The sequence below is a fragment of the Pavona decussata genome, unplaced genomic scaffold (genome assembly GCF_977016875.1).
Source record: "Pavona decussata unplaced genomic scaffold, jaPavDecu1.1 SCAFFOLD_106, whole genome shotgun sequence".
Taxonomy (NCBI): domain Eukaryota; kingdom Metazoa; phylum Cnidaria; class Anthozoa; order Scleractinia; family Agariciidae; genus Pavona; species Pavona decussata.
The window spans coordinates 957,224-975,191 of NW_028145520.1; the positions used below are offsets into that span (position 1 = coordinate 957,224).

A 17,968-nucleotide genomic window follows, 5' to 3' on the forward strand; every position below is an offset into this window, starting at 1 on the left:
AATGATGGAAAAAATCTTCCTTTTGTTCACTGCAAGCAACATTGTATCTTATATTGAGTTTTCTTTTATTGGAGGGATAGGATATGTGCCTGAGGGACTCTTCTGATTTAACCTTTTAAGGTGAATCCAGCCAAAATTGAGGGCAATCCAAAGAAAACAGGGAGAAAACCTAATAAATTGTAATGTTCAACTTTAAATTAATTTTGTTTCCTGGTTTGTTAGGATTGCCCTCATTTTTGGCATGTGGCCTATGACAGTTCATTCAAGAATTTAAAATTTAATAAAAACAACATTGGCAAAGGCAACAGTTCCTGAACAGGGAGCCATGTCAATATTATTATTTGGCAGCTAGGACTGGGACACTATTGCCTACTGGAACATTCCATGTTGTTGTAAGTAATGCAATGCTGGCCCCAAAATCATCCACCCGTCTACATTTTAAAGGGCTGATATGAAACTAGATTAATTTGGCTTTAAATGCCAACTCTAGAAGGCTTTACTAAATAAATCCCTGTTTTTTTTTAACTTAGATCAGTCAATAATTCAAAGCACTCCCTATATTTCTTAAATCACATTTATTTACCCTCTACCACTTTCTAATTATCAAAAATTTATTGTTTTGTCCATTACTTTCAGTCATTTGGGATTCAACTTTTATTTTAATAATAAATAGTTAAGTTAATCTAGAATACAAGTTATGTCAGTGCCTGGCAGTCTTTACATATTCTTTTGCTTTCTAAATTTATTTTATTTACATAATTCTTTTTTTTTTTTTACATGTTCTCAAAAATATGTAACATTTTTTTTAACCATTATTAAATAACAATACAAAATACTGATACTTAAACTACTGATAGTCATTTAATTCTTTCTAACAAAGCAGTGAATCCATCTTTATTCTGGCTTGTAGCCCAGTCTAGTGTTTTTTCCTCCATACTGTTTCCTGCCCCAGCTATGTCTTTAGCACTGCCATTGTTATAAGACCTTAAAGAGACAACCATATAATATGTTCAACACTTGGAACATTTTATGCAAGAGAATTGTAAGTGACTCTTTTGCCTTGAAATCAAAATTGTTCAAGATAGGCTCTTGCTTTGCACAGAGATTGGTTGTGATGTAACAAATGTAGTTGCATATTATTTTAGGTTTAAGCAAAATGTCAAAGAAATTAGCTCATTACTTTTCTTTAAAACACAAGCTAACTGCACTAATCTTATTGCGTTTAATGTAAGAAGAACGCACTCATTATACGGATTGGAGTCGAGATTGTATGGGACAACATTGATTGAATGAATGGATAGATCTTGGGACGCATATCTGGCATCCCCTGCAGATTTTTTTTGCAGGGGCGGATCAAATCACAAAGGAGAGAGAGCCTGGGATCCAGATCATCGAACGCACTCCCTAATCTTTGATTATTACCAGTATCTATGCTCATGATGTACACGTAACCAGATTAGGCTAATTAAAAATGATTACCTAGAATAAAAGCAGCTAATAACTTTTGGTTAAGAGATAAATGCAGATAGTGTGGTAGATCAAATTGTTTGTCTCCTTCCATTGGTAACATTAGAGCAATGATACAGACAGCAGCCATTATGATCACCCACAAACTGGGACCTGACTGACCAACAAATCCTGTAAATCAATACAAACAAAACATTTTTAGTAAACCCCCATTTTCAATTTGTAACTGGAGAACTCAAGAATGGGTTCTGCATAAATTCAGATGACTAAATCACAGCTCCAGAGAGATTTTTGACTGGTCAGATACATGTGTGACGTTACAGTAAATACATCCATCGAATGCATCTCCTTTGCATAAATTTAAAGTGTGGTATTCAAATGATGAAGGTTGTCTTTACGTGTTTCAAGCTCTGAGGCCTAATCAAGGTACAACTTTACCATCTTTTCTTTATGCAGGTGATGTTGCAGCAAATGAAAAGAATTTAAAGGCTGATGAATATGATGGCTCAAGGACAGTGCCTACTGTTGTTACTGTGGATAAGTTCTGCGCATCTCAAGATACTCGGGTTTCCTGTGGGTGGTGCCTACTAATGCAGGGATACTTTTGTGTGGTTTAAAACTATGCGGACAAAGCAGAACTTAGCAAGTGTTCTTGGTATCCAAAAATAAAATTTGGCGTAACCATGCATTTTTCAGAGATACGGAAGCTTCAGTTTGGAGAAAAACACCATACATTGCTTTGTGTTTTACTGCTTTTTAGAATAATAAATTATTGCTGCTTAGTTATCTCTGAAGAATGCATGGTTACCCCCAATTTTCATTACGGATTTCAATAGTCCTTGCTAAGATCTACATTTCTGCATCATCATTTATTTGCCTCAGTAAAAGAAGAAAACATTCAAATTACAAGTCAAGGTAATGGCGAGGAGACCTCAAGAAACCACCAGGCTTATAAGAGAGGTCGCCTCGGATGTTATTAATAAACAGAAAATATGGTGCTGCGTAAGTGCGGCTTGGTCAATTCATGATTTGACAAATAAAAAGCCCAACCTTTTTTTAATGAATGAGGAAGTAGTTTATATTGGGACCTTGGTAAAGGATTGTAAATTGCTTAAGATTTGTGCAACAGGAATGCGATCAATAGCGGGAGGATGTTCTGGCACCATAACCACTGTTTATCAAACTAATCAGTTTAGACTGCAGTGAATACCTGGGTCAGTAAATTGTTCTACAGAAGCACCGTTCCTTCGTGTCTGTTGTGTTCCTCTTCTTGTGGAATGCCTTTCATTGGCTATCTGCAGGTCAGAGATTTTAAAACATGTTGAATTAATAGTTAATGATATCAGCAGTATTGTGGGCTTGATATTAAAATTATCCAGTGCTTCAGATGAGATTGTCCTCTTCATTGTTGACACACTGTCAACTTCAACTCCAACTTTATTTATTTCTAAAACCTTAATAACAAAAAAATAAATACATGCGCAACCCGCATACAGAAAAGGCCAATCGAGACAGGTTGTGCAAATTAGAGTCAACAGTTTATACTGCAAAAAGGTTGAGTAAACGATCATTATTATTATTATTATTATTATTATTGTATAAAAAATTACTGAAATACAAGAGAAATAACGATAATAAGGTCAAAGCAGTATCTGCAGTGACATTCAAAAGGGAGATAGTCGATAAATAAGGTATAATTATATGCTTACAAGGAAAAAAATCAATACATTAATATAAATAAAATGATTAACAACAAGATGGGCTAGAAATACAGCAGCTAACTAAATAAATGTGGGGGCAAAGCTGTGATTGCTAATTTGATTCTATTCGGTGTCTAAGACTGCAAAAAGCACTTGACATATTTTCTTTTTTGCGACCAGGTTGAAACTGTTGAATCCTTGCTTTTAAGAATCCATTACAAATGATGAGTTGTTACCTGTTGCTGTTCAGTCCTGCTGGGCTGAAGCACAGCCATGATTTCTTTTTTACCAATTACCTTCTGCAGACCATGTTCAAATATATGAAGTCTAAACTTGTCTTGCTGTGTGATATCAGGTTGAATGTCAATGTGACGGATGACACTACAAGTATTCAAACAAAAACAACAGAAGTCATGAAATTAGGCTTTCTTCTCATTCATCTGTAAACTCCTTACAGAAAACAGGACATCACACAGGCAAGCCTGGGTATTATTAGCTGTCCTGGCTCATGCTGCTAAAATTGGAGGCAACAATTTCAAAATAACTTCAGCTCTGTACGTACAAGTGATTATCCAAGGTAAATTTAAACATTGCAATACTGTTTAAGGGCAATTATTTTCTAAAGTTACCTCAAAAGCAAGTGATTAATTCACAATCAACAACGAGAATGACTGTTACTCAAATAATACTTAATGATAAAAGGATACGAGATGATAGATAGCCAACAAGGCGCCGAGTTGGCTGTAATCATCCCATATCCAACATTGACACGAGTGGAATAATAATTTGTTTATTAAGAACAACCACGAAAAACTTGCTAAATTCTGTGGATTAAGTGATATTTTCCTTTTCCCCTGACGCCGGTACTCTTACCATATTTTTGGCTCATATACCATGGCCACTAAACTAATCAAAACTCTGGAACCGCGTTATCCAATGAGTCAGTTTTTAATAAAGTACCCTTATGGTATGGTTTGACTTTTGAAGAATTTTGTAAGTCTGCAGATAAGTGTACTACACAGTGTTGACACTGGTTGTAATAAAACTTGACAAATTTTAAGGACTTAAAAGACCACTACAAGGTAACAGGTATTTACCACATGACATGAAATGTTTGCAGATGCAGATTTTTTTCAATAATTTTGTTTTAAATTAAAGTTACCAAAATACAAATATTAGCAACATCCAATCACCACAACTAAATATTTAATTATCTTACGTACATCAGTGTTTACTTAATCTAAACAACGTATAGTGTAGGAGATGATTTGTGCAATACATACATGTCAATACAGCATCTGGGCTTGATCACACCATCAGAATCTACCACAATATATCTGCTTGGAGCTGTGCACAACACTGATATATAAACAAACATTTAAAAGCAGCCAAGTAATTACACTGACAAATTACTGAGAGCACTAAGCTTTCTTTCCATTGCAAGCTAGCTGTCAATTCCATAGGCTCTTGTATCTACATACCTTTAAACCTTAACGTGAACTCGTAAGGGTTGTAAACCGTGAGAACTTGCTTGTGACTGGACTGTTCATCGGCATAAAAAGTCAGCGATTGTGGAAAGACAAAAACCGGTAGACTTCCATCAGTGAAATGGGAAGGTTGTAATGACCTCATACAAACTGTTCCTTTTATATCCTTTGGTTTGATTTGCCCTCAGTTGTCTATTACGGAGGAAAAAATGCATCTTACTTTATCAGTAACCTCTGTGTTGTCATTAAATGTGTTTACTTTGTGGGAATCTTTAGAAAATTAAAATGTGAAACGTTATATTAACCTTAAACGTTTTGCTGTACACATTCACTACCGATGACAGTATCCAGTTTCCGGAACTTCTGGGACATTAGCTTTACCACAATACGCAAATTAAATGAAATATCTACCTGACTCCAGTTAAGGAACTAGCTAAAATAACAATGAATGATTGCCAAATTTTGAGATCTTCAGCCGTTCGCAGTATTTTTCCTTTTGTTTACTACAGGTGACCTAAGCATGATGGGAGGTTTCAATTGGTCGGTTGTGTACAGGAACACAGAAAGTCCTGCAGCAACATCAACAAGCCGAATGTTTCTAGCCCGGGATATTACATGTAAAATTGGCATGTGAGGAACAGTGCTCTACTTTGGGTTTATGGAGACGGTGCACTCGCGCCCCCGGAAGGGGGGGGGGGGGGGGGGGTACACTCTCATATGAAAGGGGCGGGATCTCGCTTAGGGGTATAAATTTCGGATTTAGGGTGTTCTGGGCTACCCTGCGAGCAGAGGCCCTTCGATCTTCCTAGATAAGGAAGATCAAAGGGCTTCTGCTCGCAGGGTAACTGCCATAAAACACAAATAAATTTACAGCAACAGTTTATTTGAAAAACATAATTTGGTGTCGTTTTTATTGCGCCATTTACGCGGCTATATGTACAGAATCTACGTCATTTTGTCAGCATAATTTCGGAAATCAGGAGCATAATTTGGGAATTAAGCATAATTTTGGCAAAATTTCGAGCACTGCCAGTAGATGCCACTTTGAGGAGCACAATCCGCCAAGGCCTACCAGTTCCTCCTGTCGTAGAACCTTGAAGTCCAGGACTTTGACATGCAACAGAACTTTGACGCGTTCCAAGAGCAGGTTGGACTTAAAGGGAATGAGTCCAAGGCCGACGAAACCAGCATCCGATTTCCTCGGCCTTGGACTCATCTCCTTCGAGTCCAGCAAACACCGGAGAAATCACCTGTGGAGGGGAGGTCTAGGAAAAGGTGCATCGTTCACTTACCTCGGCAGCCTTCTCACCATTAGTGACTACGGAAGAGGATGCTTAGGCCAAAAGTAGAAAGGTACAAGCTGCCTTTTTCAATGAGTTCTACTCATGAGTATCAGACCTTCTAAGGCTTTTCTCTCCCTTTCCCTCCTCCTCTACCCTCCTCTCCGAAAAGCCTGATACTCAGGCTAATTTAGTTCAGTCTGGAGTTTTTATGAGCAAAGCTGGGGATTTTCAATTCAAAGGTCAAGTCCACCCTCCTGTACAGACCTTGGACTATACAGATCTCTCTCTTAGAGAAAGAGGATCATAATCAAACTCCAGGCCTTCATCAACTGCAAACTCCGGCATATCTTGGGAGTCTGGAGTCCGCTGGAGAACTGCAGTGGAGGTCATAACCTCTCGACGGCGTGAAGAGGAAATGACCAAGTATGGCATATCAGAAATTATTCAAAAATGGATCACGATATAATGCAATTCGAGCGATTTGATTGGCTTAGCGGCCATGATATATAAGCCATTATACCATGCCCGAAAAATAGAGGCCGTTAAATTGTCGTCTAAGTGTTCTTGCAAAGCCAAATCAGCAAAATCAAGAAACATTTCTTGATTTGACAATGATGATTATTCAAGAAAGTGACGCAGGCATACTCGAAAAAAAGAAATCCGAGTGCTCCTATCAGGAGTCGAACCTAAGACCTTCCGATTACTAGTTCGGATGCTCTACCACTGAGCTAAAGGAGACTCGTGGGTGCTAAGGCCATTAAACTAGGTTCATGGGACAAACATCCTGCATACTGCTAGGATTTGAATGTCGAACATGTGGGATATGAGAGAAATGTGATGGTATATTTCCATCACACGCTACAGGAGACTCGCAAGCACCCACGAGTCTCCTGTAGCTCAGTGGTAGAGCATCCAAACTAGTAATCGGAAGGTCTTAGGTTCGACTCCTAAAAGGAGCACTCGGATTCCTTTTTTCCGAGTATGCCTGCGTCACTTTCTTGAATAATCATTATTCTCATTCATTCACCAGGCTGGAAATATACCATCACATTTCTCTCATATACCACACGTTCGACATTCATATCCTAGCAGTATGCAGGATGTTTGTCCCATGAACCTAGTTTAATGACCTTAGCACCCACGAGTCTCCTGTAGCTCAGTGGTGGAGCATCCCAACTAGTAATCGGAAAATCTTAGGTTCGACTCCTGATAGGAGCACTCGGATTTCTTTTTTCCGAGTATGCCTGCGTCACTTTCTTGAATAATCATCATTCTCATTCATTCACCAGGCTGGAATATACCATCACATTTCTCTCATATACCAAACGTTCGACATTCAAATCCTAGCAGTATGCAGGATGTTTGTCCCATGAACCTAGTTTAATGACCTTAGCACCCAAGAGTCTCCTGTAGCTCAGTCCTAGAGCAGCCAAACTAGTAATCGGAAGGTCTTAGGTGCGACTCCTGATAGGAGCACTCGGATTTCTTTTTTCCGAGTATACCTGGGTCACTTTCTTGAATAATCATCATTCTCATTCATTCACCAGGCTGGAAATATACCATCACATTTCTCTCATATAGAGGGCGTTCGACATTCAAATCCTAGCAGTATGCAGGATGTTTGTCCCATGAACCTAGTTTAATGACCTTAGCACCCACGAGTCTCCTGTAGCTCAGTGGTAGAGAATCCGAACTAGTAATCGAAAGGTCTTAGGTTCGACTCCTGATAGGAGCACTCGGATTTCTTTTTTCTAAGTATGCCTGCGTCACTTTCTTGAATAATCATCATTCTTATTTATTCACCAGGCTGGAAATATACCATCACATTTCTCTGATATACCACACGTTCGACATTCAAATCCTAGCAGTATGCAGGATGTTTGTCCCATGAACCTAGTTTATTGACCTTAGGACCCACAAGTCTCCTGTAGCTCAGTGGTAGAGCATCCGAACTAGTAATCGGAAGATCTTAGGTTCGACTCCTGATAGGAGCACTCAGATTTCTTAAATAATCCTCATTCTCATTCATTCACCAGGCTGGAAATATACCATCACATTTCTCTCATATACCACACGTTGGACAATCAAATCCTAGCAGTATGCAGGATTTTTGTCCCATGAACCTAGTTTAATGACGTTAGCACCCACGAGTCTCCTGTAGCTCAGTGTTAGAGCATCAGAACTAGTAATCGGAAGGTCTTAGCTTCGACTCCTGATAGGAAAACTCGGATTTCTTTTTTCCGAGTATGCCTGCGTCACTTTCTTGAATAATCATCATTCTCATTCATTCACCAGGCTGGAATATACCATCACATTTCTCTCATATACCAAACGTTCGACATTCAAATCCTAGCAGTATGCAGGATGTTTGTCCCATGAACCTAGTTTAATGACCTTAGCACCCAAGAGTGTCCTTTAGCTCAGTGCTAGAGCAGCCAAACTAGTAATCGGAAGGTCTTAGGTGCGACTCCTGATAGGAGCACTCGGATTTCTGTTTTCCGAGTATACCTGGGTCACTTTCTTGAATAATCATCATTCTCATTCATTCACCAGGCTGGAAATATACCATCACATTTCTCTCATATAGAGGGCGTTCGACATTCAAATCCTAGCAGTATGCAGGATGTTTGTCCCATGAACCTAGTTTAATGACCTTAGCACCCACGAGTCTCCTGTAGCTCAGTGGTAGAGAATCCGAACTAGTAATCGAAAGGTTTTAGGTTCGACTCCTGATAGGAGCACTCGGATTTCTTTTTTCTAAGTATGCCTGCGTCACTTTCTTGAATAATCATCATTCTTATTTATTAACCAGGCTGGAAATATACCATCACATTTCTCTGAAATACCACACGTTCGACATTCAAATCCTAGCAGTATGCAGGATGTTTGTCCCATGAACCTAGTTTAATGACCTTAGGACCCACAAGTCTCCTGTAGCTCAGTGGTAGAGCATCCGAGCTAGTAATCGGAAGGTCTTAGGTTCGACTCCTGATAGGAGCACTCGGATTTCTTTTTACCGAGTATGCCTGCGTCACTTTCTTGAATAATCATCATTCTCATTCATTCACCAGGCTGGAAATATACCATCACATTTCTCTCATATAGCAGGCGTTCGACATTCAAATCCTACCAGTATGCAGGATTTTTGTCCCATGAACCTACTTTAATGACCTTAGCAGCCATGAGTTTCCTGTAGCTTAGTGGTACAGCATCCAAACTAGGTCTTAGGTTCGACTCCTTATAGGAGCACTTGGATTTCTTTTTTCCAAGTATGCCTGCGTCACTTTCTTAAATAATCATCATTCTCATTCATTCACCAGGCTGGAAATATTTCATTACATTTCTCTCTTATACCAGACGTTGGACATTCAAATCCTAGCAGTATGCAGGATGTTTGTCCCATGAACCTAGTTTAATAACCTCAGCGCCCAAGAGTCTCCTATAGCTCAGTGGTAGAGCATCCGAACTAGTAATTGGAAGGTCTTAGGTTCGACTCCTAAAAGGAGCACTCGGATTTCTTTTTCCGAGTATGCCTGCGTCACTTTCTTTAATAATCATTATTCTCATTCATTCACCAGGCTGGAAATATACCATCACATTTCCCTCATATACCAGACGTTCGACATTCAAATCCTAGCAGTATGCAGGATGTTTGTCCCATGAACCTAGTTTAATGACCTTAGCAACCACGAGTCTCCTGTAGCTCAGTGGTAGAGCATCCAAACTAGTAATCGGAAGGTCTTATCTTCAATTCCAGATAGGAGCACTCGGATTTCTTTTTTTCGAGTATGCCTACGTCACTTTCTTGAATAATCATCATTCTTATTCATTCACCAGGCTGGAAATATACCTTCACATTTCTCTCATATACCACACGTTCGACATTAAAATCCTAGCAGTATGCAGGATGTTAGTCTCATGAACCTAGTTTAATGACCTTAGCACCCACAAGTCTCCTGTAGCTCAGTGGTAGAGCATCCGAACTAGTAATCGGAAGGTCTTAGGTTCGACTCCTGATAGGAGCACTCAGATTTCTTTTTTCCGAGTATGCCTGCGTCACTTTCTTAAATAATCATCATTCTCATTCATTCACAAGGCTGGAAATATACCATTACATTTCTCTCATATACCACACGTTGGACATTCAAATCCTAGCAGTATGCAGGATTTTTGTCCCATGAACCTAGTTTAATGACCTTAGCACCCAGGAGTCTCCTGTAGCTCAGTGTTAGAGCATCCGAACTAGTAATCGGAAGGTCTTAGCTTCGACTCCTGATAGGAGCACTCGGATTCCTTTTTTCCGAGTATGCCTGCGTCACTTTCTTGAATAATCATCATTCTCATTCATTCACCAGGCTGGAATATACCATCACATTTCTCTCATATACCAAACGTTCGACATTCAAATCCTAGCAGTATGCAGGATGTTTGTCCCATGAACCTAGTTTAATGACCTTAGCACCCAAGAGTGTCCTGTAGCTCAGTGCTAGAGCAGCCAAACTAGTAATCGGAAGGTCTTAGGTGCGACTCCTGATAGGAGCACTCGGATTTCTTTTTTCCGAGTATACCTGGGTCACTTTCTTGAATAATCATCGTTCTCATTCATTCACCAGGCTGGAAATATACCATCACATTTCTCTCATATAGAGGGCGTTCGACATTCAAATTCTAGCAGTATGCAGGATGTTTGTCCCATGAACCTAGTTTAATGACCTTAGCACCCACGAGTCTCCTGTAGCTCAGTGGTAGAGAATCCGAACTAGTAATCGAAAGGTCTTAGGTTCGACTCCTGATAGGAGCACTCGGATTTCTTTTTTCTAAGTATGCCTGCGTCACTTTCTTTAATAATCATCATTCTTATTTATTAACCAGGCTGGAAATATACCATCACATTTCTCTGATATACCACACGTTCGACATTCAAATCCTAGCAGTATGCAGGATGTTTGTCCCATGAACCTAGTTTAATGACCTTAGGACCCACAAGTCTCCTGTAGCTCAGTGGTAGAGCATCCGAGCTAGTAATCGGAAGGTCTTAGGTTCGACTCCTGATAGGAGCACTCGGATTTCTTTTTACCGAGTATGCCTGCGTCACTTTCTTGAATAATCATGATTCTCATTCATTCACCAGGCTGGAAATATACCATCACATTTCTCTCATATACCACACGTTCGACATTAAAATCCTAGCAGTATGCAGGATGTTAGTCTCATGAACCTAGTTTAATGACCTTAGCACCCACGAGTCTCCTGTAGCTCAGTGGTAGAGCATCCAAACAAGTAATCGGAAGGTCTTAGGTGCGACTCCTGATAGGAGCACTCGGATTTCTTTTTTCCTAGTATGCCTGCGTCACTTTCTTGAATAATCATTATTCTCATTCATTCACCAGGTTGGAAATATACCATCACATTTCTCTCATATATGAGACGTTCGACATTCAAATCCTAGCAGTGTGCAGGATATTTGTATTATGAACCTAGTTTAATGACCTTAGCACCCAAGAGTCTCCTGTAGCTTAGTGGTACAGCATCTAAACTAGGTCTTAGGTTCGACTCCTTATAGGAGCACTCGGATTTCTTTTTTCCGAGTATGCCTGCGTCACTTTCTTAAATAATCATCATTCGCATTCATTCACCAGGCTGGAAATATTTCATCACATTTCTCTCATATACCACACGTTCGACATTCAAATCATAGCAGTATGCAGGATGTTTGTCCCATGAACCTAGTTTAATAACCTCAGCACCCAAGAGTCTCCTGTAGCTCCGTGGTAGAGCATCCGAACTAGTAATCGGACGGTCTTAGGTTCGACTCCTGATACGAGCACTCGGATTTCTATTTCCGAGTATGCCTGCGTCACTTTCTTGAATAATCATCATTCTCATTCATTAACAAGGCTGGAAATATACCTTCACATTTCTCTCATATACCACAAGTTCGACATTCAAATCCTAGCAGTATGCAGGATGTTTGTCCCATGAACCTAGTTTAATGACCTTAGCACCAAAAAGTCTCCTGTAGCTCAGTGGTAGAGCATCCAAACTAGTAATCGGAAGGTCTTAGGTTGGACTCCTGATAGAAGCACTCGGATTTCTTTTTCCGAGTATGCCTGCGTCACTTTCGTGAATAATCATCATTCTCTAACCAGGCTGGAAATATACCATCAGATTTCTCTCATATACCACACGTTCGACATTCAAATCGTAGCAGTATGCAGGATTTTTGTCCCATGAACCTAGTTTAATGACTTTAGCACCCACGAGTCTCCTGTAGCTAAGTGGTAGAGCATCCAAACTAGTAATCGGAAGGTCTTAGGTGCGACTCCTGATAGGAGCACTCGGATTTCTTTTTTCCGAGTATGCCTGCGTCACTTTCTTGAATAATCATCATTCTCATTCATTCACCAGGCTGGAAATATACCATCACATTTCTCTCATATAGCAGGCGTTCGACATTCAAATCCTAGCAGTATGCAGGATGTTTGTCCCATGAACCTAGTTAAATGACCTTAGGACCCACAAGTCTCCTGTAGCTCAGTGGTAGAGCATCCGAGCTAGTAATCGGAAGATCTTAGGTTCCACTCCTGATAGGAGCACTCAGATTTCTTTTTCCCGAGTATGCCTGCGTCACTTTCTTAAATAATCATCATTCTCATTCATTCACCAGGCTGGAAATATACCATCACATTTCTCTCATATACCACACGTTGGACATTAAAATCCTAGCAGTAGGCAGGATTTTTGTCCCATGAACCTAGTTTAATGACCTTAGCACCCAGGAGTCTCCTGTAGCTCAGTGTTAGAGCATCAGAACTAGTAATCGGAAGGTCTTAGCTTCGACTCCTGATAGGAGCACTCGGATTTCTTTTTTCCGAGTATGCCTGCGTCACTTTCTTGAATAATCATCATTCTCATTCATTCACCAGGCTGGAATATACCATCACATTTCTCTCATATACCAAACGTTCGACATTCAAATCCTAGCAGTATGCAGGATGTTTGTCCCATGAACCTAGTTTAATGACCTTAGCACCCAAGAGTGTCCTGTAGCTCAGTGCTAGAGCAGCCAAACTAGTAATCGGAAGGTCTTAGGTGCGACTCCTGATAGGAGCACTCGGATTTCTGTTTTCCGAGTATACCTGGGTCACTTTCTTGAATAATCATCATTCTCATTCATTCACCAGGCTGGAAATATACCATCACATTTCTCTCATATAGAGGGCGTTCGACATTCAAATCCTAGCAGTATGCAGGATGTTTGTCCCATGAACCTAGTTTAATGACCTCAGCACCCACGAGTCTCCTGTAGCTCAGTGGTAGAGAATCCGAACTAGTAATCGAAAGGTCTTAGGTTCGACTCCTGATAGGAGCACTCGGATTTCTTTTTTCTAAGTATGCCTGCGTCACTTTCTTGAATAATCATCATTCTTATTTATTCACCAGGCTGGAAATATACCATCACATTTCTCTGATATACCACACGTTCGACATTCAAATCCTAGCAGTATGCAGGATGTTTGTCCCATGAACCTAGTTTAATGACCTTAGGACCCACAAGTCTCCTGTAGCTCAGTGGTAGAGCATCCGAGCTAGTAATCGGAAGGTCTTAGGTTCGACTCCTGATAGGAGCACTCGGAGTTCTTTTTACCGAGTATGCCTGCGTCACTTTCTTGAATAATCATCATTCTCATTCATTCACCAGGCTGGAAATATACCATCACATTTCTCTCATATACCAAACGTTCGACATTCAAATCCTACCAGTATGCAGGATTTTTGTCCCATGAACCTAGTTTAATGACCTTAGCACCCATGAGTTTCCTTTAGCTTAGTGGTACAGCATCCAAACTAGGTCTTAGGTTCGACTCCTTATAGGAGCACTTGGATTTCTTTTTTCCAAGTATGCCTGCGTCACTTTCTTCAATAATCATCATTCTCATTCATTCACCAGGCTGGAAATATTTCATCACATTTCTCTCATATACCAGACGTTCGACATTCAAATCCTAGCAGTATGCAGGATGTTTGTCCCATGAACCTAGTTTAATAACCTCAGCGCCCAAGAGTCTCCTATAGCTCAGTGGTAGAGCATCCGAACTAGTAATTGGAAGGTCTTAGGTTCGACTCCTAAAAGGAGCACTCGGATTTCTTTTTCCGAGTATGCCTGCGTCACTTTCTTGAATAATCATGATTCTCATTCATTCACCAGGCTGGAAATATACCATCACATTTCTCTCATATACCAGACGTTCGACATTCAAATCCTAGCAGTATGCAGGATTTTTGTCCCGTGAACCTAGTTTAATGACCTTAGCAACAACGAGTCTCCTGTAGCTCAGTGGTAGAGCATCCAAACTAGTAATCGGAAGGTCTTATCTTCAATTCCAGATAGGAGCACTCGGATTTCTTTTTTTTGAGTATGCCTACGTCACTTTCTTGAATAATCATCATTCTCATTCATTCACCAGGCTGGAAATATACCATCACATTTCTCTCATATACCACACGTTGGACATTCAAATCCTAGCAGTATGCAGGATTTTTGTCCCATGAACCTAGTTTAATGACGTTAGCACCCAGGAGTCTCCTGTAGCTCAGTGTTAGAGCATCCGAACTAGTAATCGGAAGGTCTTAGCTTCGACTCCTGATAGGAGCACTCGGATTTCTTTTTTCCGAGTATGCCTGCGTCACGTTCTTGAATAATCATCATTCTCATTCATTCACCAGGCTGGAATATACCATCACATTTCTCTCATATACCAAACGTTCGACATTCAAATCCTAGCAGTATGCAGGATGTTTGTCCCATGAACCTAGTTTAATGACCTTAGCACCCAAGAGTGTCTTGTAGCTCAGTGCTAGAGCAGCCAAACTAGTAATCGGAAGGTCTTAGGTGCGACTCCTGATAGGAGCACTCGGATTTCTTTTTTCCGAGTATACCTGGGTCACTTTCTTGAATAATCATCATTCTCATTCATTCACCAGGCTGGAAATATACCATCACATTTCTGTCATATAGAGGGCGTTCGACATTCAAATCCTAGCAGTATGCAGGATGTTTGTCCCATGAACCTAGTTTAATGACCTTAGCACCCACGAGTCTCCTGTAGCTCAGTGGTAGAGAATCTGAACTAGTAATCGAAAGGTCTTAGCTTCGACTCCTGATAGGAGCACTCGGATTTCTTTTTTCTAAGGATGCCTGCGTCACTTTCTTGAATAATCATCATTCTTATTTATTAACCAGGCTGGAAATATACCATCACATTTCTGTGATATACCACACGTTCGACATTCAAATCCTAGCAGTATGCAGGATGTTTGTCCCATGAACCTAGTTTAATGACCTTAGGACCCACGAGTCTCCTGTAGCTCAGTGGTAGAGCATCCGAGCTAGTAATCGGAAGGTCTTAGGTTCGACTCCTGATAGGAGCACTCGGATTTCTTTTTTCCGAGTATGCCTGCGTCACTTTCTTAAATAATCATCATTCTCATTCATTCACCAGGCTGGAAATATACCATCACATTTCTCTCATATACCACACGTTCGACATTTAAATTTTAGCACTATGCAGGATGTTTGTCCCATGAACCTACTTTAATGACGTTAGCACCCAGGAGTCTCCTGTAGCTCAGTGTTAGAGCATCTGAACTAGTAATCGGAAGGTCTTAGCTTCGACTCCTGATAGGAGCACTCGGATTTCTTTTTTCCGAGTATGCCTGCGTCACTTTCTTGAATAATTATCATTCTCATTCATTCACCAGGCTGGAATATACCATCACATTTCTCTCATATACCAAACGTTCGACATTCAAATCCTAGCAGTATGCAGGATGTTTGTCCCATGAACCTAGTTTAATGACCTTAGCACCCAAGAGTGTCTTGTAGCTCAGTGCTAGAGCAGCCAAACTAGTAATCGGAAGGTCTTAGGTGCGACTCCTGATAGGAGCACTCGGATTTCTTTTTTCCGAGTATACCTGGGTCACTTTCTTGAATAATCATCATTCTCATTCATTCACCAGGCTGGAAATATACCATCACATTTCTCTCATATAGAGGGCGTTCGACATTCAAATCCTAGCAGTATGCAGGATGTTTGTCCCATGAACCTAGTTTAATGACCTTAGCACCCACGAGTCTCCTGTAGCTCAGTGGTAGAGAATCCGAACTAGTAATCGAAAGGTCTTAGGTTCGACTCCTGATAGGAGCACTCGGATTTCTTTTTTCTAAGTATGCCTGCGTCACTTTCTTGAATAATCATCATTCTTATTTATTAACCAGGCTGGAAATATACCATCACATTTCTCTGATATACCACACGTTCGACATTCAAATCCTAGCAGTATGCAGGATGTTTGTCCCATGAACCTAGTTTAATGACCTTAGGACCCACAACTCTCCTGTAGCTCAGTGGTAGAGCATCCGAGCTAGTAATCGGAAGGTCTTAGGTTCGACTCCTGATAGGAGCACTCGGATTTCTTTTTTCCGAGTATGCCTGCGTCACTTTCTTAAATAATCATCATTCTCATTCATTCACCAGGCTGGAAATATACCTTCACATTTCTCTCATATACCACACGTTCGACATTCAAATTTTAGCACTATGCAGGATGTTTGTCCCATGAACCTAGTTTAATGACGTTAGCAGCCAGGAGTCTCCTGTAGCTCAAGGGTAGAGCATCCGAACTTGTAATCGGAAGGTCTTAGGTTCGACTCCTGATAGGAGCACTCAGATTTCTTTTTTCCGAGTATGCCTGCGTCACTTTCTTAAATAATCATCATTCTCATTCATTCACCAGGCTGGAAATATACCATCACATTTCTCTCATATACCACACGTTGGACATTCAAATCCTAGCAGTATGCAAGATTTTTGTCCCATCAACCTAGTTTAATGACGTTAGCACCCAGGAGTCTCCTGTAGCTCAGTGGTAGAGCATCCGAACTAGTAATCGGAAGGTCTTCAGTTTAGACTCCTGATAGGAGCACTCGGATTTCTTTTTTCCGAGTATGCCTGCGTCACTTTCTTGAATAATCATCATTCTCATTCATTCACCAGGCTGGAATATACCATCACATTTCTCTCATATACGAAACGTTTGACATTCAAATCCTAGCAGTATGCAGGATGTTTGTCCCATGAACCTAGTTTAATGACCTTAGCACCCAAGAGTGTCCTTTAGCTCAGTGCTAGAGCAGCCAAACTAGTAATCGGAAGGTCTTAGGTGCAACTCCTGATAGGAGCACTCGGATTTCTTTTTTCCGAGTATACCTGGGTCACTTTCTTGAATAATCATCATTCTCATTCATTCACCAGGCTGGAAATATACCATCACATTTCTCTCATATAGAGGGCGTTCGACATTCAAATCCTAGCAGTATGCAGGATGTTTGTCCCATGAACCTAGTTTAATGACCTTAGCACCCACGAGTCTCCTGTAGCTCAGTGGTAGAGAATCCGAACTAGTAATCGAAAGGTCTTAGGTTCGACTCCTGATAGGAGCACTCGGAGTTCTTTTTACCGAGTATGCCTGCGTCACTTTCTTGAATAATCATCATTCTCATTCATTCACCAGGCTGGAAATATACCATCACATTTCTCTCATATACCACACGTTCGACATTAAAATCCTAGCAGTATGCAGGATGTTAGTCTCATGAACCTAGTTTAATGACCTTAGCACCCACGCGTCTCCTGTAGCTCAGTGGTAGAGCATCCAAACAAGTAATCGGAAGGTCTTAGCTTCGACTCCTGATAGGAGCACTCGGATTTCTTTTTTCCGAGTATGCCTGCGTCACTTTCTTGAATAATCATCATTCTCATTCATTCACCAGGCTGGAAATATACCATCACATTTCTCTCATATATGAGACGTTCGACATTCAAATCCTAGCAGTGTGCAGGATATTTGTCCTATGAACCTAGTTTAATGACCTTAGCACCCAAGAGTCTCCTGTAGCTTAGTGGTACAGCATCCAAACTAGGTCTTAGGCTCGACTCCTTATAGGAGCACTTGGATTTCTTTTTTCCGA

The 17,968-nt window shown here is 40.5% G+C and overlaps 1 protein-coding gene across 2 annotated transcripts; it reads right to left on the minus strand.

Moving 5' to 3' along the window:
• Positions 1 to 560: 560 nt before the first annotated feature.
• Positions 561 to 5,212, minus strand: LOC146471125 (motile sperm domain-containing protein 1-like). 2 transcript variants are annotated; one of them, XM_085121135.1, is made up of 7 exons: positions 5,066 to 5,212; positions 4,649 to 4,846; positions 4,451 to 4,526; positions 3,404 to 3,548; positions 2,678 to 2,762; positions 1,480 to 1,638; positions 561 to 984 (listed from the first exon to the last, which is right to left on the minus strand). In XM_085121135.1, the coding sequence occupies exons 2-7, from the start codon at positions 4,797 to 4,799 to the stop codon at positions 953 to 955; spliced, it is 648 nt and encodes a 215-aa protein (XP_084977261.1). In that variant the 5' UTR covers positions 4,800 to 4,846; positions 5,066 to 5,212; the 3' UTR covers positions 561 to 952. The 2 variants fall into 2 exon arrangements, with proteins under 2 accessions (XP_084977261.1, XP_084977260.1); XM_085121134.1 differs by having other exon boundaries at positions 4,960 to 5,173.
• Positions 5,213 to 17,968: the final 12,756 nt, after the last annotated feature.